This window comes from Gobio gobio (genome assembly GCF_949357685.1).
Source record: "Gobio gobio genome assembly, chromosome: 10".
Taxonomy (NCBI): domain Eukaryota; kingdom Metazoa; phylum Chordata; class Actinopteri; order Cypriniformes; family Gobionidae; genus Gobio; species Gobio gobio.
In genome coordinates, this window is record NC_137116.1 from 31,640,273 (window position 1) to 31,667,561 (window position 27,289).

Here is a 27,289-nt window from a genome sequence, read left to right on the forward strand (position 1 = left end):
ATTACATATGGTTATCCATATCGGAAATTGCAAACAAAGTAGAATCTATGTATATCAATATCTAAAAGAAATCTATAGGTGAACCAAATGATTGATTGATTAACCATTGAGATCAGTTGGATTAAATAATAGACAAATGTATTAAACTGAATGAGAAGAGATGCAAATCAAAAGTTTGATAGTAAGAGCTTTATGAAAGGCAGTTACTGTGAATGAAACATTTATATAGATGAAACTGTTATTTTTTGTGGTGAAAAAGATACTTTGTAGTTTTGTGTATTGTACTAACACAATTGAAAATATGCTGAAATGTTTGAAAAAAGTGCACTTTTGATGATCTGTTGTGATATTAGCACTATGAGTTTTGAAAATGCACACCTTGCTTGTGAAAATAGTACCAAAGCGAATAAAAAAAACTGTAAGTTATATGATGGAGACATGAAAGTGAATTGCATAATATGAATGACACCCTCAATGTTTTAACTGTTCACATGCAAACAGTGACTTTGAATGGTAGATATGTGGATGTGTATACGGAACAGAAGCACGTTTCGAACACAACAGATAAGACCCCTCACACAACCTGTACAACGTCCCTGTCCTTATTGTTGTGTGTGTGTGTGTGTGTGTGTGTGTGTGTGTGTGTGTGTGTGTGTGTGTGTGTGTGTGTGTGTGTGTGTGTGTGTGTGTGTGTGTGTGTGTGTGTGTGTGTGTGTGTGTGTGTGTGTGTGTGTGTGTGTGTGTGTGTGTGTGTGGGAGTAAGTGAATTGATATGAGTGAAAAGGAGGTTTGAAGAGGGAAACTCAAACAAGCCAGGCTGCTCTTATCTCCCTCTCGCTACGCCTGTACACAAAAGGCTTTTGGTCTTCGCCTACACTCCCACAGTTTATTTGTTCCTTTCCCCAAACCATCCTCCCATATTTAAACGTCACTCAGACCACTGACGCACTTCCCACCTTATCAATAATACCAACCTGTTCCTTTCTCTCTCCTCTCAACTTACTAAAAAGATATGTGGCTTATTTAGCAAAATCCTATTTACGGAGAGGTGGATGTTTTTTATATTGTGACATATGTTCTTATTCAATTGATTTAATTATAAAAATGACCAGCTCAAATCTGTCTCCAGCTTACTGAATAGTCTACAGCTCAATCGATCAGAAGCGGGTGTAAACCGCAATGGAGGAGAGAGCATCAAATGAATTTTCCAGTATGCAGTGTAAACATGATCAATCATTTCCACACACACACACATGCAGACAATGTAGAGGAGTGTGAGCAGGGCCGTTGCTAGCGAGGCGAAAGGTGGTGACTAGTCTAGGGGCCCCCAGAACACGATTTTAACTGAAGGGGACAAGCCCCGTCCCGCCCCGGAACACGATTTCAAGGGGGCCCAGCACAGCAACAACCTGCAACTGGGCCCCGGATACCCCAGCTATGGCTATGTTTAAGACACAATGCTTGCACGTTGTGTGGATGCCACAGGAAGTAGTAATTGGTAAGAGGACAACTGGTGAGCTGATTACAGATCTGTGTCGATGACTTGGTAGCATGCAATCCTAACTCTCATGCGCGCGCACACACACACACACACACACACACACACATACACACGCAGCTGTGTCACCTAAGGCGATGTGTGTTCACTGGGTAGCTACAAATCCCAGCTTTACTATAATGTTTGTTCTTAAAAGTGCTGATTTTCAATAAATTAAAATGTACGGTAGTGGAGCAGAGAAATGCAATATTAATTTGACATCAATAATATATTAATGTACAATGCACTTATTGTGGATATAGGCCTTTAGTAAAAAAGAACTTGGCTTGCTTGTGTAATTTTTGGAATTGGTGTCATAATTATATTTACAATAATTAAATACAATAAATCAGATTTCGGACTAATTAAATAGCCAGAAATCGACAAATTGAATCGCTCCTTCAAATCTCCTTCAAAAGTTAAAAACATTTTTTATATGATCCTGACTCAGTAACAATATTACAAAATCTTTTTAAAAATATTATTTTATTATATTTATTTGAAGATGTTTTTTTTTTTATTAAGTTGTTTATGTCAAAGATGACAATGAGCAAAAAAACAAAATACTTCTTCCTTTGTGAGCAGGGGATTGTATCTTTTGGTTCTTGTACATATCTACATGTATTGTTTGTAATGTTATATCACAAAAACAAACAAAGCCAGATTTAAAAAGTGTAATATGTTTATAGCCAGTGAAGACCAAATTCTGAATTTTGATGGTAGCATTTTAGTTTCATCAGATCACATTGCAGACGCAGTAAGGAGGACATAGCTGATCTTTTAGGTGTTTGTTTTTCTCATAAAGGCTATTTCGAGCAGACAGTGAGAGTACTGACAGTGCAGTCCAGGGCCCGTCCCAGACAGAGGGACTTTTCTCAGCTCACTGTGACTGTGTGTGGTAGAGAGAACGAAACAGAGATAGACAGAAAGAGGGGAAGAGAAAGAAGGGAAAGTTGGAGCTGGCCCCAATGTAAGGTTACATCAAGAGCTTAATCTGAAGCTGTCTGTTTGATGGATGGAGTTTGGAGTTTCTAAATATATCTCTGGCGACCCCTTTGAGTGTGCACACATTCAGGCTCATGACTGCATCTGGTTTCAATGTCTGTAGACCCTCTGCATTGATATGGGGTCTCCACCGCTCCTCTCACATCAAAACACACACTCCCTTTCTCTCTCTCTGCCTCTCTCTTCAACTTGTTCCCCTTCATCTTGATCTGTTTTTCTCCTTTTCCTATTTTCCCTGCAAGGGTTATTATATAGTTAACTAAAACTGAAATAGAATTGTATAAAAAGTACTAAAATGACAACAAAAAAAACACAACAAAAATACAAACACTTAACTGAATTTAAAACAAAAACAGAATATACATTAATAAAACCTCTTTAGTGATACTCTGATATATGGCATAATAAACCCCAATGTGAAGCACAATGGTGATGGTTTTTCTTTGTGATAATGACCAAAAAAACAAGAGGGTGATGGGGGCAAGATGAGCCACCCATAGTCAAATAGTTCATAGCTGAAAACATTAAGGTGTTTTTTTTATTTTTTAAATTAAGTCTATTCTGCTCACCGGGCTGCATTTATTTGATCAAAAATACAGTGAAAACAGTAACATTTTGAAATATTGCTTCAATTTAAAAATATCTGTTTTCTATTTGAATATATTTTAAAATATAATTTATGTGATGGCAAAGCTTAATTTTCAGCATCATTACTCCAGTCTTCAGTGTCACATTATCCTTCAGAAATCATTCTAATATGCAGATTTTGAGGTCAAAAAAGATTTATTATTATCAATGCTGAAAACAGTTGTGCTAATATTTTGGTGATACATATTTTTCAGGATTGTTTGATGAATAGAAAGTATTTCTTTTATTTGAAATTGATTTTTTGTAACAATGTAAAAGTTTTTACTTTAACTTTTGATCAATTTAATGCAGCATCATTGCTGAATAAATATATATATATTTCTTTAAAAATAAAAATCTTATTGATCAAAAACGTTTGATAGATATGTGGATAGAAAAAGTATTTTTTTTATTTGACTCCAACTTACTCCTGTGGCCGGTTGCATAAACTGTTGAAAAAAAGTAATTTTCTTCAAGACTGGTCATAACTTTTTTTAATTCAGTTACATAAAAATGTAGATTGGTCTAATTTAAATCTGAAAAGTAAGACAGATTAGCCCTAACTAATTGCTAGTTGATCAGACAAGCGACTATTTTTATGCAACTGGCCCCACTTGTGCTTAGACTAGTATTACAAGTTAGTCATCGCATGTTTTTCTTTACCATTGCCAATACTGATTATTCATTAGCTGCTGTGAAAAACAACTTAGCCTGTACTATTTACCATATTTAACTGCTGCCACATACATTTTTGTAAATGGTTACCTATAAACTCATTTTATTCCGTGGGTCAGTTTACCCTGGTCTCGAAATGTTTTTTATGACATCTGGTGTTAATTATGATCAATCAATTATAATCAACCATTATTACCAAAGAAGCTGTCAAAATATAATTTATGTAGCTTAAAAGAACATATAGAAATTGTATGGTTGTTTGGTTGCAGTGCACTAGAATGGGAGTGTTGTTGCCTCACAGTGTCAAGATCTTTGCCATAAAGTGTATGTGTGTTAAAAATAGTCTTTTTCTCTGAGTGAAAAACCCTGGCCTAATTAAGACTTGTTTATGTAGGGAGCTATTCCAGAAAACTGAGGTTTATTTGTGTGTATGATTGACTGAAGGTGAAGCTCAGGTGAGTGGTTTTTCCTCTGAGAATGTAAACCAAACATGAAGTTTAGAAAGATGCAGTGTACATGCACAAGCTCCCTCAATCAAAAGCCACTGAAACCCATGCGCGCACACACACACACACACACACACACACACCTGGACTTGGACCGTCCTTTTCACAGCTGGTTTGGCAGTGTGCATGTGTGTGAGTGTGTGCACACATTAGGTTGCCAGGTTTCATTGCAGTACTATCAGTGCCAACAGGTGTTGAGGACTGGACTGGAGAATGTGTGTGCTTGCTTTGTACACGACACGTGTGTATTGTCCAGGTATACCATATACATTATGCGGGGAAATGTCCCCACAAAGATGGCAATATCCGAAGTCCTTCACTTTGTGTGGACATTTTTTTGGTCCTCATGAGGAAAACAGCTCATAAATCATCCTAAGTGATGTTTTTTGAAAATGTACGTTTGCTAAGGGTAGGTGGGTATTTTTAGGGGTAGGGTTAGGGTTAGAGGTCCTCATGAGGAAACAAGCTTATAAATCATACAGAAATAGTTGTTGTTTATTTTTAATTGTAAAAATGCAGAAAATTTTGTATGATGGTAGGTTTAGGGGTTAGTGTAAGGTGACATACAGTTTTTACAGTATAAAAACCATTACGTCTATGGAGAGTCCCCACAAAGATAGCGAGATAGTGAACCAGACGTGTGTGTGTGTGTGCTCAAAAAGTCCCATTCCACTCCTCAACACACTCACGTCTAATACAGTAAACTTTTTTTTCTTTCTTTCCGGCACATGCACTACACATTGAGTATCTGTCTGGTTTTGAGAGTGAGGGAGTAAAACCACACAATGTCTGAAAGGGTAATCACTTTAAACTATTTACAAACACTCCATTTCAGACAGGGAATATGAATCACTACAGTGAGTCAGTACAACGTATGACAAATGCATAAGTTTGCGTGTGTGTGAAGGAAGAGAGAGAGCGAGTGAGAAATCCCTTCTCATACAGTGGACTCTTTGTGTACTGGAGAAAAACGTCAAAGTCAAAGTGAGCGAGGATCCTCTGTGCAAACACACAGTCAGCTGTACGGTGTGTGTGTGTGTGTGTGTGTGTGTGTGTAGGCCTATATGGTCTGCAGTGCATAAAACAGTCCACACCTTCATTTTGGACATGTTCTTCTATCCTTAATTATTCTCTGTTAAATCCTTAGAATTATAATGTCCTGTTTTTTATACTTATAAAGATAAAACTATCAAAATATGGAGGAAAACATTTAAGGATCCAAGGTTTATTTAGATTTGTTTGTATGATATTGCTTCCCTAAAAGTGTCTGGACATCAGAAACAGTAAAGCACTGAGGTAGCAAATCTCTTATATTCTCTTAATAATATAATTATTACTTATAATCTCTTAATTTGCGCAAATGTAATGGTATGTGGTTTTCTTTTAAACACATGTTCTGCCATTTTGATTAGTCTGAAACAAATTTGTCTTAGACACTGATTCTATTGTTGTGCAATTTTGTTTGTATAATCTATAGACTCCCTTCAGACAAAAGCTTGTTTAAAGAATTTTGATTCATCAAATTGTTTGGCTGATATAACTCAATATATTTCGGAGTGCGACCTGTATTTTCTCTCTGACCTATATTATGCCTACGTTTTGAAGACACACACCAAATTTAAGGGGTGCTATAACTAACGTCCTCAAAACTTTGCAGGTTTAATTAAAAATGTTGAAATTCCCGAGCAATGACATTTGTATTCTGTTGTGCCAGATTTTTCCAATTTGCTTGGACCCTGATAAATGCTGTTTCCGGCTACATATGAAATTTACATTCATGCAGGCGTGTGTGCAAATGACAGAAAGAGTTCTGGGACTCTGGGGAGTGTATTCTAACACTCAACACTTATGTGCCATGAAGGCACCTTTGTTTGGCAAAATCCCATTCAAACAATAAATGCTTTGCTGTGATTCCTGGCAATTTGCCGAGTTAAAGTCAGAAAATTGCTGAACCATCAAAGCCTCAATCAGTTTCATGACTATGTACATGTACGCACGTGTGTTTGTGCTTAAACCAGTTATATCTTTTCCCAGAATCAACAGACGTCTGCAAATAACTCTTCTTCAGGTTCAAACAAACAGCATGTCTGCAAATTTCTGCCAAATTCTCTCCTTGCTTACAGACGGTCTTACTGCCAGCACTGTTATCTTTTTTCTTTGTTTCTCTGTCAGACATGTAAGTGTTTTTTTTTTAAGTTTTGGAGGGACTGATGCCTTGCAGAAGACTGGAAGTGCCCACCCTTACTCCACCCAGGCCTAAAATACAACTACACACTGGCCAGAGCTTTGAGACGTGCTCCTTCACACTCATGACTTATGCAAGATCAGACTAGACTTTTGCATATAGCTTCTGTCTCTGCACATATTTTCATTATAGGGTGCCGAGACATTAGGGTTGCCAACTGTCCCAAACAACACAAAATCTTACATAATTGAAGAAAGGAGTAACACAGGTGAGTTGAGTGACAGCCCTATTGACTGTTGCTACGTTACACGGACGACCGTTGGAGAAGGATCAAGGAAGATCAAGGGAGAGTAGCTACTACCAATAACTTTAATCTGTTGACTTTTGGTTGTACTTTGCTTGATTTGCAAACAGTGCAAGATAAAGACAATCTGTGCACTTTTCTAGTCAGTTTCACACGTATTTCTTTGGTGCACATTTTTACTGGATTTATTGCTATAAAAATACAAAACCTTTAGATATTAATTAATTAGTTACATTTATATAGCGCTTTTCTAGGCACTCAAAGCGCTTTACATATATAGAAGGGGGAATCTCCTCAACCACCACCAATGTGCAGCATCCAACTGGATGATGCGACGGCAGCCATATTGCGCCAATACGCCCACCACACACCAGCTGATTGGTGGAGAGGAGATAGAGTGATGAAGCCAATCTGTATATATATGGGGATGATTAGGAGGCCATGATGGAGAGGGGCCAATGGGCAAATTTGGCCAGGATGCCGGGGTTACACCCCTACTCTTTATCGAAGGACATCCTGGGATTTTTAATGACCACAGAGAGTCAGGACCTCGGTTTAACGTCTCATCCGAAGGACGGTGCTTGTTACAGTATAGTGTCCCAATCACTATACTGGGGTGTTAGGACCCACACAGACTACAGGGTGAGCAACCCCTGCTGGCCTCACTAACACCTCTACCAGCAGCTACCTGGTTTTCCCAGTTGGTCTCCCATCCAGGTACTAACCAGGCTCAGCCCTGCTTAGCTTCAGTGGGAAACCAGTCTTGGGCTGCAGGGTGATATGGCTGCTGGCTAAAGCCAAGTTGCGGTTTTCCCGGGACACTCCCAGTTTCATGAGGTGTGCCCCTGCAGCTGTTAAACTAACTGACTTAAAATGAAGTATCCGCAGTGTCTTTCTTGCTACCATCTCGTGGTTCTTAACATAATTTTATTACAGAGAAGGAAAGCTGTGTCTCTGCCAAAATCCTGGTCACCCTAATTTTCAAAAGTGTGACACACATAATCCCACAGTAACCAAGACTTTCACCAGAGCCAAGGCCAAATTAAGCACACAAATGTTCTTCAGAAATCACAGAGGTATATTTCACTCTTTAATTAGGCAGCACGAATCACTTTTGAAATATGTAAATTGATTAACACAAATGTTTTACACCTTTAATCGCCGTTTGCTCTAAACGCTAAACTTTTTGGTCAAATGTAGGTCAGAACTGTCAAAAGGCAGCAGTGGCACCGAGGCTGAGTGAAGCTCCCTCTACTGGCGGGCGCTGGTAATGACATAATCGCCTCCGCGGCTCTGGATTGGCTCCAGGCGCATAGAGGCTGGCCATCAGTGTGCGCGCCCTGCTCGTTCACAGATTGGCGCACCGCTGCTTGCCTGCCAGATACACTTCTGCGCCTTCAGAAGTGCTAGAGACGGATAGAAGACACCGGCACTGATGAGCTGGGGACTATTGTGAAACTTTAGAGATTTGTGGTATTATTCTCACACTTTTCGCCGGGAAGTCATCGCGTGTGTTGTGGATTTTACTTTTAAGATCTTCTGAATATCTTCATTTGCGGAGTTTTGTAACCGGCGGGATTTCTTCAAAGGTAACAAAAACTCTTTAAGGTATATTTCTCCCTTTATATACTCTAGTCTAAATCTATTATAGAGTAGATTAAGATGGACTTTTTTGGTATTTTAATTAAATAAATAAAAAGACCTATAACTGGTCTATGTATTCGCAGGTTTGGAAACATTTTCGGCAGCGTTTCGAAACCTAGTGTGCTGCCTACCTAGGCGGTATTTCGGGCATCATGTTCTCTTTCGAACGTTCTAGTCGAGATTAGTGTTTGAAGGCGCATATTATGACCGAAAATGTTTTGTAGGTGGTTTGCACACTAGTAAGACATTCATTCTTAATAGTATTTGTGTTGTAACGAATTTCAGCAATATTTTATAAAACAGTAGACAGTAGGTAGTATCACAGGGATAAGTTGTCTCTGTAAACAAGGATTTGTGTTTGTTTCTTGGTGTGTGTGTTTTTTTTTATTAAAGCTTGGGGCAAGTTGTCATGTTAAATAGATTATACTAATATAATACAATTATAAAAAAATATATAATTTATACTGTTAAACAACAGTTTAACATTTACATTTTTGCTGTTTCATTAATTGTTTTACTGTTTAGATTTAGCTGAAAAGCCTAATAGATTGTTTAATCACAAAATCTGCTTTGACAACTTACCCATATAGTGTGACATATGTTACACATAATATATTTTAAAGTACCCCAAGAAATATTCACTGGAGTAAAAATGTGACAACTAGCCCCATTCTCCTATTAATGTGTATTGTAATACTTTTGTTTTAGGCATCTATTGGAACACCACAACTTCCTCTGTGGTTCTGATATGGGACTTTAGGTTATACCTCTTTCCTGGAGTGAATTCGGCTGGTTTAAAAAAAAAAATTGAGCTCTTCCAGAAATGGTGGGGCATTTACATTTGCAAGCTATGGATGAGAGTTTGAAAGGAAAGAACCGGGAGGGACTTCTCGATAGTCCGGATTCAGGACTCCCTCCAAGCCCCAGTCCACCCTTCTACTCTCTGTCGCCAGGGATCCTTGAGTCGCGCACCGGCAGCTGTTCAACCCCGACTGAGCTGCAGGGAGACTGCAGAAAGGAGAGCCGGGAAGGCAAACTGGTATGCATTCATATAATGACGTCTCAGAGCTTAAAAGGATACATCACACAACAATGAAAATTCTGTCATCATCATTTACTCACCCTCAAGTGGTTCCAAACTTGTATGAATTTGTTGATATTTTAAAGAATATGGGTAACCAAAGAGCTGATGGGCCCCATTGACTTCTATAGTATGGAAGTCAATGGGGCTCATCAACTGTTTGGTTACCGACATTCTACAAATCATCTTCTTTTGTGTTCAGCAGAATAAAGAAATTCATACAGGTTTGGAGCCACAATTTTCATTTTCGGTTGAACTACGCCTTTAAAGGAGACCCAACATCGTTTGTTGGCAGTGGAACAATTCCCCTATTAACCAATCAGTGCACTGATTTTTAGGGGTAGGGATAGGGTACTTGTTGTCCAGGAAAAGCATGTTGATGAAGGAACATGCTCTACCTCTGTAAATCATGTTGTGCAGTATTCAGACACGTGCATGAGGACTGTTGAGTGGATGCAAGTTTCCAACACACAGATCAGATCTAAAAGGGGATAAAATAATGAAATGGATAAACACATGAGGGCTTTTCTCGCTTTAAAAAGTTAACCCTTGGTCACTCTAAACCAGGCCCGGCACCAGAGGGTGTGTCAGGCCTACAATGGACATCTCTTTTCCCCCTCTCCGGACCGAGCCAAACTCTATTCGCAGTCAGACCCCCCAACCCCACCCCGGAACACGACATTTCGGTCGCAGACCCCCCTGAGAAATATTAATGCCCCCCAAGTCATATGTCCTGGCGCCGGGCCTGCTCTAAACCCTAGGTAAGCAGAATCCTGGGTCTTGGTTCACATTTCACACTGCTCATAGTTTACCCGGGGTTAACAATTAATCCTGGCTATTTATACCTTATATCTCTACATTCCTTAACTCTGGGTTAACGCTATTTTTCGCATATTTGCGGTGTCAGTGTCATTGATTGGACGAATGCTGCACGTGACCTCTTTACATAAAAGCTCTAACATTTCGTATTCTTGTATTATATATATATATATATATATATATATATATATATATATATATATATATATATATATATATATATATATATATATATACTTTTCGGTCTATAAAGTTAAGAATGAAATGGTCTCTTCTTCACTCCAATTCACACGTTTTCCATCAAATTCTGAAACGACTGCTTACACACTGTTTTTCCGTGACTGTCCAAAGCACGTGAAAATGTGGCACGTGATTGGCTGTCCTACCTGGACAGCGAAATGTCACATCATTTCACACTGCACAGCAATGTGGGGTTAACATCGCTGTCTTAAAGGGATAGTTCACCCAAAAATGAAAATTCTGTCATAATTTGCTCACCCTCACGTTGTTCCAAACCTGTATGAGTTTCTTTGTTCTGCTGAACACAAAAGAAGATATTTTGAAGAATGTTTGTAACCAAGCAGAGCAACCATTGACTACCATAGTAGGGGAAAAAATACATGGTTACAAACATTCTTCAAAATATCTTCTTTTATGTTCAGCCGAACAAAGAAACTCATACAGGTTTGGAACAACTTGAGGGTGAGGAAATGATGACAGAATTTTCATTTTTGGGTGAACTATCCCTTTAACCCTGCTTCAAAATTACAAGTGTGAATGTTCCTTTACCCGGGGTAAAAAGTGGGGTTTAGAATGACAATAACCCAGGGTTAATCGTAGTGTGAAAAGCCCTATAATCACAAATTTTCATTGACTACATTCACACTACAGCAGAATATTGTTGAGTATTGTTACATTCACACACACACACACACACTTCACAATCACTTTGTAGCTGAACTGACATTTATAGTCATTCTTACCTTTTATGGTTTTAATATGTGGTTCTGGAGATTTGAGCTGTGTGTCATCCAAGGTTTTAGATCCAGTTACTGTCTTCCATCAGTTTTCTGCTTTGATGGGTGAACTTGCACTTCAAACGCACTAATTTATTTAAATTGGATGTTACGGAAGAAGCCGCAGATATTTTGTCTTTATATATTATCAAAAAAGAGAAAATTACTTTCTAGTGTTAGACCGATAAAATTGCAAATATCGGCCCGATATATTGGCCGGCCGATATATCGGGCCGATATTTGCAATTTTTACGTGTATTGGCCGATACAAGGCTGCTGCGTTCGCCGATATTTTTACAGACAGGCGTCCACAGGCAGCTCTCACCGTCTTCAAACTGTCTTGCTCTCTCTCCCTCGCGCATATTAATCAAAATGAATTGAGAATTGACACGATGGTAAAAGGTCGAAAGACCGAAGTTTCACGTGGAGCATTGGGAGATTTTTTCCTGAATTACCGCTGGTGTTGCTCTACAAGAGATTAATTTAAGTGCACCTACACTCTAAAAAATGCTGGGTTAAAAATAACCCAAGTTGGGTTGAAAATGGACTAACCCAGCGATTGGGTTGTTTTAACCCAGCGATTGGGTTGTTTTAAGCAAACATTTAACCCAACCGCTGGGTCAAAACAACCCAATTGCTGGGTTAGTCCATATTCAACCCAACTTGGGTTATTTTTAACCCAGCATTTTTTAGAGTGTAACCATTAAATTACTAGGTTGTAAATAGTTTTAAAATTAAGTATAGTACAGTCAGTGTGCACTTTATTATGCTGCTTGCTTGTTGATACTGCGTACAAATAGTGTAATTATTTTATTTATGCTTAAATATTTATTTTCAGAATTTATTTTCACCACTGAACTCTTTTTTTTCTTGTTCTACCTCACCTGTTTTTACTATTTGTTAAATATATTTTTTTTTAGTTCAATAAATGTTCCTTTTTTAAAATTTAAATTTTAAATTGTTATCATCATGATCATTGTGTCATTTTTATGATGTAAATTGAGAGAGCAAAAGCAGTATCGGCTCCAAATATCGGCTCAAGAAAATCGGCAGCCCGTATTGGTCATCGACTAAGGCTGATGAAAAAAATCGGTATCGGCACTAAAAAATCCATATTGGTCGATCCCTACTTGGTTCTATGCATCGGTTGATTGGATGGTGGCAGATCTGAAATGCAGGCTTGAGGGTTGATTGTAAGAAAGTTACAGTGTTTTAAGTGGACTAAATGATTGAAGAAGTCTGGCATACTGTACGCTTAAAAAAACATATGCATGGATGAATCATTCACGATAAGATCAATAACGTGCAGAAAATAGATAGGGTGAATTTTAATTTCATGCCAACTTAATGTGATATCGGTTGTGATTCTGTTGTTATGGAAGTTGCCATTTTTTATATTTGCTTTAGTCATTGTCACTATAGATACAGATGATATTTACAAATTGTAAAGGGGTTTAATTTCAGTTACTCATTCATGCTGACAATATTCAAGCTGATTCTGTATGAACAGGACAATTTGAAAGCCACATGTGAGCAACCAGTGGTTAAATGAATTCAATCCAAAACAACATGTTAGAATATAGAAGCATATATGCAGTTTGTCATAAATACAAACAGATACTGTTGACAATGTCGAGGCCAGGAACAAATAATCAGAAGTAATAGAGCAGAATCCTGAAATAGATAGGGGTTCAGGTGTTCATGCCTCCAGAGACATACTCTAATGAAGTGAGGATGACAAGGAGCGGTCAGAGAGAGAGAGAGTTTCTGTAAACAAGTTGACCTTGTGTTTGGTGAATGTGGCAACTGTAACCGATCTCTATCCGTCCCTCCTTCCTCATAGCAACCCTTTTACACCACATACACATGCGCAAACAAACAAGCAGTGCTGAGACACACACACATATATATATCATATGGTACAGTATTACTCGACAGCGCATGTTCACGTTACAGTATACCGCCGCACAAGTGCCTCGGCATAACCCAGAGTCTTATTTCTGCCTCTAAAAGGTTACATAGCACGCTAAACTAACATTGTCTGCATTTGACATGACCATCAATTCAAATGTAAGTGCCATTTCATACTGAACTAAGGCTACTTCACCCTAAGGAAAACCTCCTGGCAGTGTCTGAGTATTTCAGAGTAACCACAGAAGTAGAAGATTCAGATTAGCGTAGAAAACCTCTTCCAACACTTCATACTGGATGCGTCTTCTATGGCAGGACATTACGTTTTCATCACAAGCCAACTGTGTGTTGAAGAACTAACAAAACAACAACTTTTATTAAACAGAGAGGCCTGAAATGATACGCCGCATGACTGTTAATGTGATCGAGCTGCATTTGTCTCTGTCGTCGTGCTGCATAAATGCTTTGCCCGAGCATGCCACTAAGAGCAACTATCTAAAGGCATTTTGGAAAGTATAAATGATCACTCAGACACTCCTCTCAGAGAAACGTGCTTGCACTTGTTGGAAGACCGTTCCAATAAAGCGTCTCGCTCAGTAAAATAGAAAGGAGCAGCATGACTTTATCTGTGCAACATGAATTTTTTATACTTTTTTTGCAGTATGCCTTCAACATTTTGGAAAGCTCTCATGCCAGCGTCAACAAAACATCCCTCTGTAGTTCTTCTGAATATGTTGTTTCCAAAATCCTATTACTTAAATGTATACAAATGTGGTCAAGCCTGCAGGCAACATGCATTATATGAGGACCAAATGCTCTCGCAGAGTAGAAAAGAAAAGGAAGGCATACAAAGCCATCATTGTTTGCCGCACTTTGCATTTTCCATTCATGGCAACCTTGCCTTGTGGGGGTGTCTATCCCAGCATGTATATACAGTATGCTATTTGCAGTATGCATGTTTGCAGAGGATCTGCCTTTTTTCCTCTGATTTTGTGGCTGTGGGTCTATTTTGAGAGTTGTGTTTGTATGGCATGTTAAAAAAATCTCTCCAATCTATTTTAGTGTGGCAGGCCTAACAGCGGAGTTGTTGCAGTCAGTTACATAAGAAACTGATGACCTCTGTTTGCTTAAAGTGAAGGGTGCATTGGCACCTCTGAAACAGTCTGTAATGCTTGGAGCACAGTAAGGATGCGGGATATGAGTAACATATCAGTTATCTGAATATTGAATTTAGAAATTCTTTTACAGCTTTATTGATATCAATCAATATTGGATATTTAATTGTGCATGCTAATTTCCTCTATTTTACATTTAGATTACCTTCGTCTAACACTCACTGAAAGTTAAAGGGTTAGATCACTCAAAAATGAAAATTGTCGTAAATTACGCTCCTTTATGTCGTTCCAAACCAGTAGGACGTTTGTCATCTTCAGAACACACATGAAGATCTGAGCGATTTCTGTCCCTCCGTTGACAGCTATGCAACTGTCACTTTGACGCTTCAAAAGTTCATACAGAGATCGTAAAACGAAACCATTAGAATTGAGCGGTTTAGTCAAAATTTTCTGAAGAGACTCGATCGCTTTATATGATGAACAGATTGAATTTAGGCTTAGAAGTAGAAGTAGGCTTAAAATTTTGGGGTGAAATAACACTTTAACAATTTAATAAGTGATGTTTTATTAACAAATTTCGGGAGAAGCACGTTCAGATAATTAAACCTAATTAAACACGTGTGGAGCACATCAAGCTAATCGATTTAATCAACGATAAGAGAGGTGTATATATACAGCAGATTTACCTTCTTTCGTTGACCATTTTTATTTTAGCATCCCTCCACCACCCCATCTCCTCACTTTGATTTTGATAAACTCTTATTAGACGTCAACACAATCCATAATAAAATACAGTCTAGTTCTAGACTATCTCTATCACAGGGGGGATACTCTGGGTTCAGGCCAAAATTCAGAGCCCGGAGCCCTCCCCCGGACAGCACGCCAAATACGCATAATCTTTACTCTATTTAATTTGATGTAAGTGTGAACTCGTGAACTAGACTTCGCAGACTAACAGTTGGAGGGAGTGGTTAAGGATATTCAAACCCAAGCCTTCAAACTGACGTCATCGGAAAAGGAATGCCATTCCAGACCGGAAGTAACTTTTCAGATTTTGATTAAAGATTACTGCGACAAAACTATAGATTTTTTTCTGTGTATTAACTTGCACGGATTGTTCACCCTAAGACCTGTAATGTGTGTTAATGTAACGGACTGCTCCGAGAGACAAAGGTTGAGGATCCAAACCAGAGTCCTGCATGGGTCCGATTTTGTAAATCCGCACCCGCCCGTACCTGCAGTGCTTAAAATCGCATCCGACCCGTTTTCCGACAGCACAATAAAATCAGTTTAGCATCACATTATAGACACTTACAAAAAAAAAATGTTTATTGCCAGTATACAGAAGTTATTACACGACCATTAACTCAAAAGGCTACATCATGAAGAACATGTGTCCTTATCATCTCTACGAGGCACATTCTGTTCTGTCCCCTTTTGAAAAATACTGTTTGATAGAACCGCTTGTGCTTGGTTTGTTACCACAGTCATCTGCGTGCTTCCTCAGCGCTGAAGTTCCACATTTGCGGCTATCCAATATACGATCTTTTCTTAAACTCCTTAGGATCCATCTCGACGACTGCAGTGCAGGCAGATCGCGCGGGCGCGGTTGTGATTTTCCTGGGAGGGCACGCGCGTGGCGCTCAGGCACAAATAAACTGATATGGATTTGAAATTATTTTATCATCTTGAAATACAGGCAAGGCATATTTTTGTAGATGTGTTCCTAAAAATATGCATATATTTTTTATATATATGCGTTTGCACATGACTGTTTTAAACCCGTGTTTAGACCCGTGTTCCCGCACCCGTATCCGACAAAGTTAGGATGTTTTTCACCCGTTTCAGCAATATTCGCAGGTCATCCGTCGGGTACCCGCACCCATGCAGGACTATGATCCAAACTCAGCTTTAATGAAAGGGTAATCCACAAACGTAGTCAACAGTACAGGAAAGGTCAAAACACAGGCAGGCAGTCCAAACAAACAAACAAAGCAGGGGACAGAGGAAAAAGTGTAATCTGGGAAACAGGCAAGAAATCAAGAAACAGGCCTGGGAAACAGGCAAGAAAGTTTATAGCTTTCCTATAGCTCAAACAGTAGAGCATGGCGCTAGTAGCAACGCCAAGGTCATGGGTTCGATTCCCAGGGAAAGCAAGAATTGACAAAAATGTAAAAATGTGCACCTTGAATGCAATGTAAGTTGCTTTGGATAAACGCGTCTGCCAAATGCATAAATGTAATGTAAATGTAAATCCAATGATCCAAGAGACATGAAACCAGGGAAACCGCTCAGAAATGCAGTGTTACACAAAACAAGACTTTGCAGTGACTGACAAGGTGAACTTGGTTTATATAGACAGAGTGAATGAGGTACAGGTGTAGAAAATGAGTGATGATGAGTCCGGACAAAGGATTATGGGTAATGTAGTCTTTGATGGAATGGCAGTCTGGGGTGGTGTGCCCTCTGGTGGTAATCACGGGGCACTCTCACTGGTGATTGTGACGGTTAACAAAGTAAATAAGATCTCTGGATTTCATGAGGACTTTAAATGTAATCTTTAGCAAACCTCAAAATTATACATTTTGTCATACAGTACATTATAATATTTTGTTTGTTTAGTTTTTATGGCTTTATTTTTAATTGAACTATACAAAATATATATATTTTTTAATATTGGCCATTTAATGGTTATCTGTTTTATTCATAGAGAGTTACTACCACTACTACTGATATTACTGCTAATAAGATAAATACAGTTAATGTAGCGCTTTCAGTCAGTCAGGGTGAAGTATCAGTGAAACAAACAGAGCCTGTGCCCCTCAAACTGCACGGGAGTGATGTTTAGCTTTTAGTATGGTCCCGTTTGTCCCTAATGGTAGATGCTGTAACTGCAGCATCTGTGGAAAAAGAAGCATATTCTCTCCATTGATAGCCAGAGCCATGTAACCATTTTTTGCAAGCAACCTATCAGTTACAATGCTTTTTTTAATTATAGATATTTTGCCAGTGTCTGTTTTTGGAAGGCTCTACAGCATCAAATTGACATATATATATATATATATATATACACACACATGCAAATATTTCTTAAATATATACATTAATGAGTGTGTATTTATACAGTCAAACCAAAACTTATTCAGACACCAGATTGTGCATTTGACGTCACAATTCTAGTTCTTTATAGATATACCTGATATAATATAGTAGGTAATATATTTCAAAAGGTATTCTAGACGTCGCTGGATAAATTGTCAGACCACCTGACACAGTCAGTCTAAATAGTGATGCCACTGTAATGACAAACTCTCTCCAACCTTCAAGCTTTGATTGAGAAATGATCTGAAGCTTGACGGTTGAGCCGTCCACTGCACCCGTCACCAGACCTTTAACTGCTCTGTCCCTGTTAAGATCTGCCTCTCATGTGACTGTGTGTGGGGTGGCGGCACATTGTGTAACGCCACAGTGGACACAGTATCCGTCCTGGATTTAACACGTTCTCTCTTGTACTCATAAGGACACAAACACACATGCTCAACAGGGCAATCCCCCTCTCACTGGCCTGCATCCACGAGACAACTGCATGATGCCAGAAACCTCTCATAAACAGCATACATGTTAGAAAAGGGACCGATTTTAGTGCTCATTATGTGTTCACTTTATTGAATTAAACTGACCAGACCACCCTCTGTCAAATTCAGAAACATATTTAAAAATGCGGAAAAGGCATTGTGACTGAATGAGACCAAGAACATGCTTCACTGTCTCTGGCCATATTAGCTATGTTTACGTAGTTGCACATTTAACTTATGCACAGAATTTGATTTAGCATAAAACATTTGCGAATAAAGCACCGTTTCCATCCCAAGAGAAAAAAAAGTGTATTCCTGGGAAATTGGCACAAAACATATGTAATAAAAATGGAAGTTGCTGCAATCAGGGAAGCCACTGTTGCTCTTTTGCTCTCTGCATCTCAGAGCACGCAGACAAAATGCTATAAACGTTGTCTTGCGTTTGGATGCCTGGCGTTTGAGAATGCAATCATGTGAGACACTTTTGGGAGGGAAAACCAAATCATTTTTATGACTTTTTATGATTTCAGAATGATCAAACCAACATCCGCTGGTTAGTCCAGTCCTCCAATCACATTCACTGTTAAGGCAAAGCCACTTGAGTTTTTTGTTGCTCACCGAGGGATTTATTCAATAAATGTGTTTCAATCATAGTTTATGTGCATGTCGGATAAGAAATGTATCTGCCTCATTTGAGCTAATATGCGCATTTTGTCGTTTCCATCCAGCGTTTATGCGATATCCCAAAATGCGCACAAAAATAGTTGGATAGAAACATATCTATTGAGAAATGTGCATTTTGTTGAGCTGTGAATGTGCACTTAAACTGATTGATGCAATATTATTAGAAAAAGAATCAAATGAAAAATGATTGTATCTTCATAGTGCTAGATTATTTTGCACTGATACCCTCTCATGTGGGCCATCACAATTCCACAGACTCCTCAAAACTGGTTCAGTCAGTCAGAACAAAATGTCTCTAAAAACTAAAGCACAAAAAAATGCAAATGCAGATTGTCAGCTTTAAAATGCGAGACTGTAAATGTGTCCTTGATTAAATTATCTGTTTGAGCTCAGGAAGAGCCCACCACGCTTCCCATGTCACGTCAGATATTCAGCTGATGATACGCTGCTGAGGAATTCGGTTTTATGAGGTGTCAGAGACAGAGAGTGAGAAGGAGAGCATGTACGTGCTGGACGCTGAGGAAGGTGCTGAGGGTGCACATGGTGTGTGTGTGTGTGTGTGTGTTAATGGCTGGAGCAGGTGGAGGCACAGGCCGCTGTGGCAGACACTGCTGCATTGTCGCCGTTTGTCTGACCACCACATATATATATAAATATGTACGCAGACAAACACATGCACACAGACAGCACTACGCCAGAGCGACACAAACTAAAACTATTCAAAGCATTTTCATTAACTGAAATCAAATATAATTATTAGATTTAAAAAAAACTTGAAGTAGGCCTACTAAAATAAAATAAAACGAATTAAAATGTCAAAAACACAACAAAATTACTAAAACTAAGAAAAACTGAAAATATACATTTAAAGAATGAATTAAACGTTTTAAAAATACTATAATAGAATATTAAAAATACCAAAATAGCACTGCATCAAATGTTACCAGATACTGTAAAAGTATAATTAAATTTTCAATATAAAGTGGCTGGACTATTACATTTAAAAACCTAAAAAATCTGAAAATACACTGACTTCCTTACTATATAGTAGGCAAAAAAATAGTATGTGACAAAAGAAGTATGTCTGAATTCACAGTACTCATAAAAGATTAAGCAAAAATTACCCGGATGACCTAGTTCAATTACCCGGATGACCTAGACCTAATTCTGAAGTGTGCATAAGATGGACACTTTACTATCCCATGTGGCCACAGGAAAGGATTTGTGAATGGCAGTGAAGCCACGCAACTGACGCTGGTAGGTCACATGATAATGACAACATGGTGAATGTAGATTACATTCATACTATATAGACTGTACTTTTTTTTAATGGTGGTGAAGTAATTATAATAACGAAATAAGTACCAAATCGAGAGTATAGACGCTTTTCCACCGTCGGGCCGAACGGCTACCAGTTTCTCTGTAGCTGGCTAAGTGCTCTATTTGAGCGACGTAAACACAAATTAATAATAAAATTAAAAGAGATATCTGATCATCCTTCATAACGTGACCATTATTTACATCTCATATCATCAGTAAACCGTCGTGTTACCAGTATAGCCCTGTACATGTGGGACTTGTGTTTGTCGGACTCGGTTTCTTGTGTTTAGTTATAGTGATAATGCTTTGTTGGAGTATTCTCCTTTTTCAAAAACTTTTGAACTGCTAACCCAACCTGTATGCCTTCAAAAGTCTCGTAAAGAAGAGATTCTCAGGTTTTCTGTGGTATCACATTTGTCTCAATATTATATTCAGAGTCTCATTAGTGAACGTGATTGTGTCATCATGTTTTGATCAGCATTGATTCGTCAAAGAAACCCATGCGGTTTGTTTTTCTGAGCCAAACAGGAACGATTGTTGATGCTTAGTCCCACCCCCGTGCCCAGATTGGTTGAAACTGTCATCCACTCAACCAGTAAACATAGGTTTTGGTATTTTGAGCAACCAATTAGCATGTTTCTTTGGAAATTTGAACAGACGCAAAGTGAAAGAAGATGCGTGCATATTTGCGTGCATGAAAACAAACACAAAATAATAGATTTGCATGAGAGTACTCTCTGACATAGCATAACACAAACAAGCAGCATTTTCACAATTGTTTTCACTACTTGCTGCATTATTTTTGTTTGTTGTTCATGTTCAGATTTAATATATATATATATATATATATAAAGTCACTTTTCTGTCATTGTTTAACAAAGTTTCTATTTACTTTACTTCCTGAACTTTTTTGGACACATCTACATTGTCACACTGTCACACTACACTGAAAAGTGCCTAAATTAATGTTGTAATAAATGCCAATAGCTTGCTTAGGGATTGTTACATGTAGACAAAATTTCATCTGGAAATCTAGAATATCCAAGTATAACTTTCTAAAGGAAAAAAAATCCAAACTTCAGGAGGTTCGGTTTTTACCAGAGTCGTGCGTTTTGGAAAGCCAACCGACTGCTCAAACAGCTCATATTCAAACAGACACCAAAACAACAACAGGCAAAGTAGGATATGTATTCTAGGATTTTTGCACAGCTGTTGTTTTGCTAAATGCTAAACAGTGTTCTGGTTCAGAGGACAAACTAAATGCGTCCAAAATCACATACTCCTTTGAGTAGATAAGTAATTACTTCACGGCTGCTAAATAAAGTATATTATATGCGTGTGTAGTATGAATGTAATCCGGATGTACTATATTCGCCATGTTGTCATTATCATGTGACCTAGTACATGATTTTCACAAATCCTCTCTCGTGGTCTCATGGGATAGTAAAGTGTCCATTGTATTCAGAATCTCGCCGGAAGTAGTAGGGCATTCTGGTACTTTTTGGCTCATTTCCACTGAGCGGTACGGTTCAGTAAAGTTCGGTACGGTACGCAATTTTTGCCGTTTCCATTGTCAGAAGTTGTGAATGGTAGCCTAATTCCGAACCGTACTGTACCACTTTTTTGCCATCCTTCCGTTGGGGTACCTAGCACAGTAGTCCGGTACTAAAGGGTGGAGCTAGACTGACTGCAGAACGTTGATTGGTTGACAGAGAATCGTCACTTGCGCGTGCTTTTTCGGCTGTGTTTTTCCTTGCAGCCTTGGCTCAAACAAAGCTTGTCTTCTTCTTGTGACTACAGCCACATGCCGAGAAGCAATATTTTGCCAGGATTTAACATCAATTAATTTGGTTTGTAATGAGGGGTAGCTAGATTCTAATTTCATTTCTTTTTTCTGTGTAGCTGCCATACTTGCTCCTGAACTCTCAAGGTCCAGATGCGAGGTCACGCATGTACCCTGTGGTCTATGGAGAGAGCATTGAGGTCAACCCCAAACCAGAAAAAGAGATCAAGTGAGTGATGTTAAATATCACCATTACCTACCAATGTTTTTAAAACGTGTTGTTGTTTTGTGTGTGTGTGTGTGTGTGTGTGGTTGCAGGGCCATCCAAACTTCAGTTGAAAAGTCTGAGACCACAGTTTTGATCATGTGACTGTACAGAGCAACTGTACAGTCACATGATCAATGTCCCAAATTGACCTAGAAATAGTGCAGAATCTGACATAACATTTAACAATTTTTTTATAAATACTAATACTTCATGATTTTCAAGCTGGTCTCAGACTTTGAGCGATCCCTCCTATATTGTCCGGAATCTTATTTGAGTAATGTTAATTCATGTCTGTTGATCCTCGTCAGGTTCAACTCTGCAGTGAAGTACGCTTCGGACAGACACTTTCGTGACCAGGTGTACTGCGCCCAGGTCCAGACCGCCACATCCTTCAGCGAGTCGGTGGTGGCCGTCCAGAACTGCACGTGGCGCAGCTACAAATCAGAGGTTCACTTCGAGCCACGGCACAGGCCGCTACACTTCCAGAGCACGGCCATCGTGTTCCCCAAGCACGCCCGGAATACATACCGCACCACGCTCAACTACAACAGCAACAGAAACGCAGCCGGGCGACGGTGGTTCGTGTCCACAGTCAGGCTGGAGTCCACCGAGGACGCCAGTCCATGCATCATTTACACAGAAGACCTCTGAGAGACACACACCTCCGAGAGGTTTGTTATCGTTCCCAAAATAAAATAACTAAAACTCCCTTTGGTTAGAGAGCTACAGTGAGAGTACGTGGACTCGGATACTAAAACCCTGATTCAAAACGGATGGCAAGAGACTTTAAAGAAAGGAAACGAGAAGTCAGTGAGGGCCATTTTGTTGTTTCGCTTCCGGTGACATTGGTACTTGATAGTGGGGATCATGAGGTAGAGTTGTGTGTTTGTGTGTGTGCAGTCTTTACATGTGTCGCATGTCAGTGATGTATTTATGTACATCTTTTTTAACTGATTAATATCCACTTGTACCTGTCAGGTGGAGGGAAAAGCAGTTTCTGTTGTTTGCCCGCATGGAATCTGTGCTCGCAGAATTCCATCGAAAGATCCACAGATTTACTCGGAACACAAAAAAATGTTTTAAACATTTAAAATATTCAATCAAAATCTATTTTATCTGTCATAGTGTGTCTGGTACTAGAATTTTGCCTCACGTGGTATTTTTGCAGATTAACTTTAATATATTTTCGGCTATAGTAATTTGATATGGTCGTACGCCACACTCATAGAAGAAAAGGTTCTATATAGAATCTTAATGGGCGCCTCATGATGGGAACCCCTTAAAGCTTATAGATAGATAGATAGATAGATAGATAGATAGATAGATAGATAGATAGATAGATAGATAGATAGATAGATAGATAGATAGATAGATAGATAGATAGATAGATAGATAGATAGATAGATAGATAGATAGATAGATAGATAGATAGATAGATAGATAGATAGATAGATAGATAGATAGATAGATAGATGATAGATAGCCTTTAAGGGGTTCCCATCATGAGATAATTTTATGGAAGTTTTAATGATTTTTTTTTTTTAATAATATTTCTTTACATTTTATGAATTAAACGGCTTGTAAATAAACTTGAAAGTATTATGGAATTATTCAAAAATGTATCCTTATAGGCCTATAGAATCTTTTTGCCATAAAGTGTAACTTAGGGTGCGTTCACACTTCGGTTAATTTGGTCCGGACCTACAATATAGTCCTGGTCTGCTTGGCGTTCACACTGGCATTTTTAACAGCGAACCTAAAGTTACCGAACCAAAGGCATAGGGATACGGTCACAACCTGATTGGTCGGCTTTTATGACATATATTTCGCGACGGAGCTTGCTTACCAAACATTCAAAACAATGCTGTGTGCTGGATTAAACGTGATCATTTTATGCGTGTACGTGGTTTTATTTTTACCAGCTGAGAACTCACGAAGAGCTCGTAAAATGTTCAAAACATTCAAAACAGCACCAGGATTTCCTCCGTTGTATGCAGTAACGAAGATCTGCATATTGATGAGGCACTTTAGGCATACCTCCTCGTTGCTCCATGTTTGCCCTCTACTCGTTTTCGCGTTGTCAAATCAGATGACTTGTCGCGGCATCTTGTGACAGCATGTCCTGTTTTTGGTTCGTTTACATGTCTTTGGCCCGTGTTGCGTTCACATATCAATCGAACCGCACCAGAGTTCGTTTGGAAGCGGACCGAGACCCATCTTTTTAGCGGTCCGCTTGTTTGGTGCGCACCAGGGTTGGGATCATAGACCGTAAAAAAATATGGGATGGACGCGTTCATATGTTCAAATGAACCGCACTAACCGAGCAATCGCGAACCAAACATGACAAGTGTGAACGCACCCTTAGGGTTCTATAGGCTATAGAACCTTGATGAACCTTTTTTCCATGAGTGTACTAATAAAACTGTAAGACTTTTATCTGTTTTACCATTTGAATTATTACATAAAACGATGCGGATATTCCCCTAAAAATGTAAAGAACATGCCGAGTCCGTGTGGGCCGACTTCATCGTCTTATTCAGTGTTTCTGATTCTTACAAATGCTCAAACAGGAAAGAGTTCACCACACGTGTAAATAATTCAAACAAAATGCAAAGACTATAAGCACATGATATGAGGATGAGAGAGTCAGCACTGGCATTCAGCTGTAGACTATCAGAGAACATAGAAACTGTATTTAAGTTGCACTTATGGAAAGGTTTTTTTCTTTTTCTTTTCTTTTTTGTTGGCTGTAAATGTGTTGGTATGACTAAGGGCAGATCAACGTGTAGGAGCACTTGAAAGGTTGGACCAAAGATTTCTGTTTGTACCTCAGAAAACGTGGAATAATGTCTTGCACAAGAGTTTCGGAAGCCGGCCGTCGTGCTAATAATTCAGTGGCCAAAAAAAAAAGCTGCACTCACAGAATGACAAGAAAACGGAAAAGCATATGTGGAACGTGGTATTTGAAATAACTGGACTGAGCATGTGTTAGATGAGAGTTCAGCATGTTTTATCTGTGAATAGAGACATAGTTCACTGACCTCATGACATTCTCATGGTCTGAGACTGTACGGTTTCTGCCTTTCAGATTGTACGGTTAGATAACTTTTTTTGTTTTCAAAGGTAACATGTATTTTCTGACAGTGTTGGTGCCAGATAGTCTCAGACAAAATCTAGATTACCAAAGTGAGCTCCTGTCACCTCCATTTCATGTGAAGCAGAGGAAACATTCGGCTGTTGTTGTTCTTTTGGGAAGATATGAGATATAACACAGCAATACTTTTGCATTATGGAGGTGTTAGTACTTTGTCTGTCTTATGTTTGGACTGTGTGGTTTCAGTTCTGTACAAGCCGAAATGGGTGTTGTAAATTTTAGATCTCTTGCCTCATCATTTTTTTTTTGTTAATCTGATTTTATATAACAGGGATATAAAAAAAACTATGGCAAAGTATGTTTTCGTCTGTGATGGTAAGTGGATGTGTTTTGAGAGGAAATGCTTGACAGTACAAACCAAAAGAACAAAGTTCAGTTTAACTAGTGCACATTTATTCCATGATATTGATTTTGAAGATGCAAATCAAACCTACAAAACTCATCAGGGGTTGATAAGAGATGACAGGAAGGCATGTTTGATAAATCACTTCCTGTGTTGAGATGGACATTTGATAAGTTGATAGAGGAATTGTAACAATGTGTTGAAAGCAGATCTGAGGGAGATTTTTTTTATATATATTTTCACATGTATGAAATTTTTTATTTGGTGTTCAAACGCTCTCCGCTAAAGGATGGATTTTCTTTTGATTTCCTAACATGATGATTTGTGTTTCTGTTAAATATTTTCCTGTTGTATATGTGGCATACGGCACTCGTAATTCTCTTTATATTTTTGTATAAATTCCCAAGTTAATGGTCTTCTTTTGGACAACAGATGAGAAAATAATTTAAGGAAAAAAAAGTGTATATCAAACTGAATAAATAAAAGACCCAAACCCTACAACTGCAGTGTGTTTGTCTTCTTCCGTGTGCAAGAATGAGCCTCTGTTTTCCATGTACATTATCACTGACACAGCACTTTCCAACAAGGTCAAATACTTTCCAGCTTAAGATGAACAAGCCTTCCACGATTCTCCCATAAAACTGCCAGCCACGAGAGAGGCATTGAGTCTCTTTGGAGCATATATCACTGTAATCCATACATTCAAATCTGCTTTAGGCTAGATCACATTTACGGGAGTAAAAGATTACATTAAAGTCATAAGGTAAGTGCACGAGATATAGCTACACCGGACATGTTTACAGTGCAACAATTAGATTATTTTACATAGCCACAAAAGCTATGGTGATATTTTGTTTCAAAGTGTAGGAATTATTGTGTATTATTTGCTTTACATGATAGAGACTGTTTCCACTTAAATGATTTACCCATTTCATTATTGCTGTTGCTTAATGTTTTTACTGTTCTGTGAACAATAAGTTACATAAACACATGTAGGTGCTCCAAAAACAGACATTTCCCATTAACACCGAGAAGTCAACCAATCAAAATGTGATGTGTTTACAAGGCTTACAGCTAATATATTTCCCTTCCAATGCAGTATAGCATATGCATTTGTTTACTGGACCACAATGATTTTAATTACTTCTCATTGAGTTTCATCGGCTGCAATAATGCAAAGAAACTTTAAACAGTTAAACAAACATGATGCTTTACCATGTGACGTTCAACAGTGTGAATGTCATACACTAAATGTTGACAATAATTCCTCGTTAGTTGCGTTTTATTCTTTGAGCTGCATAAAAACGTGACTTTATCTGTTAAATGTCCTTTGTCATAAATGAAGAGCTGCACTGCAGCTGTAACCTGTGGTCATATGAAAACGAGCAGCGCCCCCTCGTGGTCAACACTTGTCCTGTTGGATACAAAATGTGTGATTAGACGAGAAGACTGCATAGAAAACATTTGTATTTGCCCTAAAGTTTGTATATTGTGTATACTGGTGCTTCTAGTAGGTTAAAGTGGGTTAGTGACTTAGTGTGTATTTTTTTAGTAATGTTTAAATTGTGTAATATTTGTGAAAATGATTATGTATTTATTAATTTCCTTGCGAGTGCAGTCAAGATTAATCTCTCATTCTGCACCCGGGATGCGTATAGGGATAGCGCTTTGTTGCCGCTCTGTTTTGAAGCGTTTCATATTTTTCATAGTTTTGTGCACTTAAAGATTATTAAAAAA

At 38.5% G+C, this 27,289-nt stretch overlaps 1 protein-coding gene across 4 annotated transcripts; it reads left to right on the top strand.

The window, feature by feature from the left end:
* Positions 1–8,183: 8,183 nt before the first annotated feature.
* rflna (refilin A) lies at positions 8,184–26,049 on the top strand. 4 transcript variants are annotated; one of them, XM_079826922.1, is made up of 5 exons: positions 8,219–8,428; positions 9,192–9,522; positions 21,907–22,016; positions 22,364–22,736; positions 23,547–26,049. In XM_079826922.1, the coding sequence occupies exons 2-4, from the start codon at positions 9,307–9,309 to the stop codon at positions 22,704–22,706; spliced, it is 669 nt and encodes a 222-aa protein (XP_079683048.1). In that variant the 5' UTR covers positions 8,219–8,428; positions 9,192–9,306; the 3' UTR covers positions 22,707–22,736; positions 23,547–26,049. The 4 variants fall into 4 exon arrangements, with proteins under 4 accessions (XP_079683047.1, XP_079683045.1, XP_079683048.1 ...); XM_079826921.1 differs by having other exon boundaries at positions 8,184–8,312; positions 22,364–26,049; XM_079826919.1 differs by having other exon boundaries at positions 8,197–8,428; positions 22,364–26,049.
* Positions 26,050–27,289: the final 1,240 nt, after the last annotated feature.

Excerpts from the sequence above, each read along its gene's own strand:
- rflna (XM_079826921.1), top strand. The coding sequence starts at position 9,307 with ATGGTGGGGCATTTACATTTGCAAGCTATGGATGAGAGTTTGAAAGGA. Across the intron at positions 9,523-21,906 it reads AGAGCCGGGAAGGCAAACTG|CTGCCATACTTGCTCCTGAA; the intron begins GTATGCATTCAT and ends TTTTCTGTGTAG. Across the intron at positions 22,017-22,363 it reads AAACCAGAAAAAGAGATCAA|GTTCAACTCTGCAGTGAAGT; the intron begins GTGAGTGATGTT and ends GATCCTCGTCAG.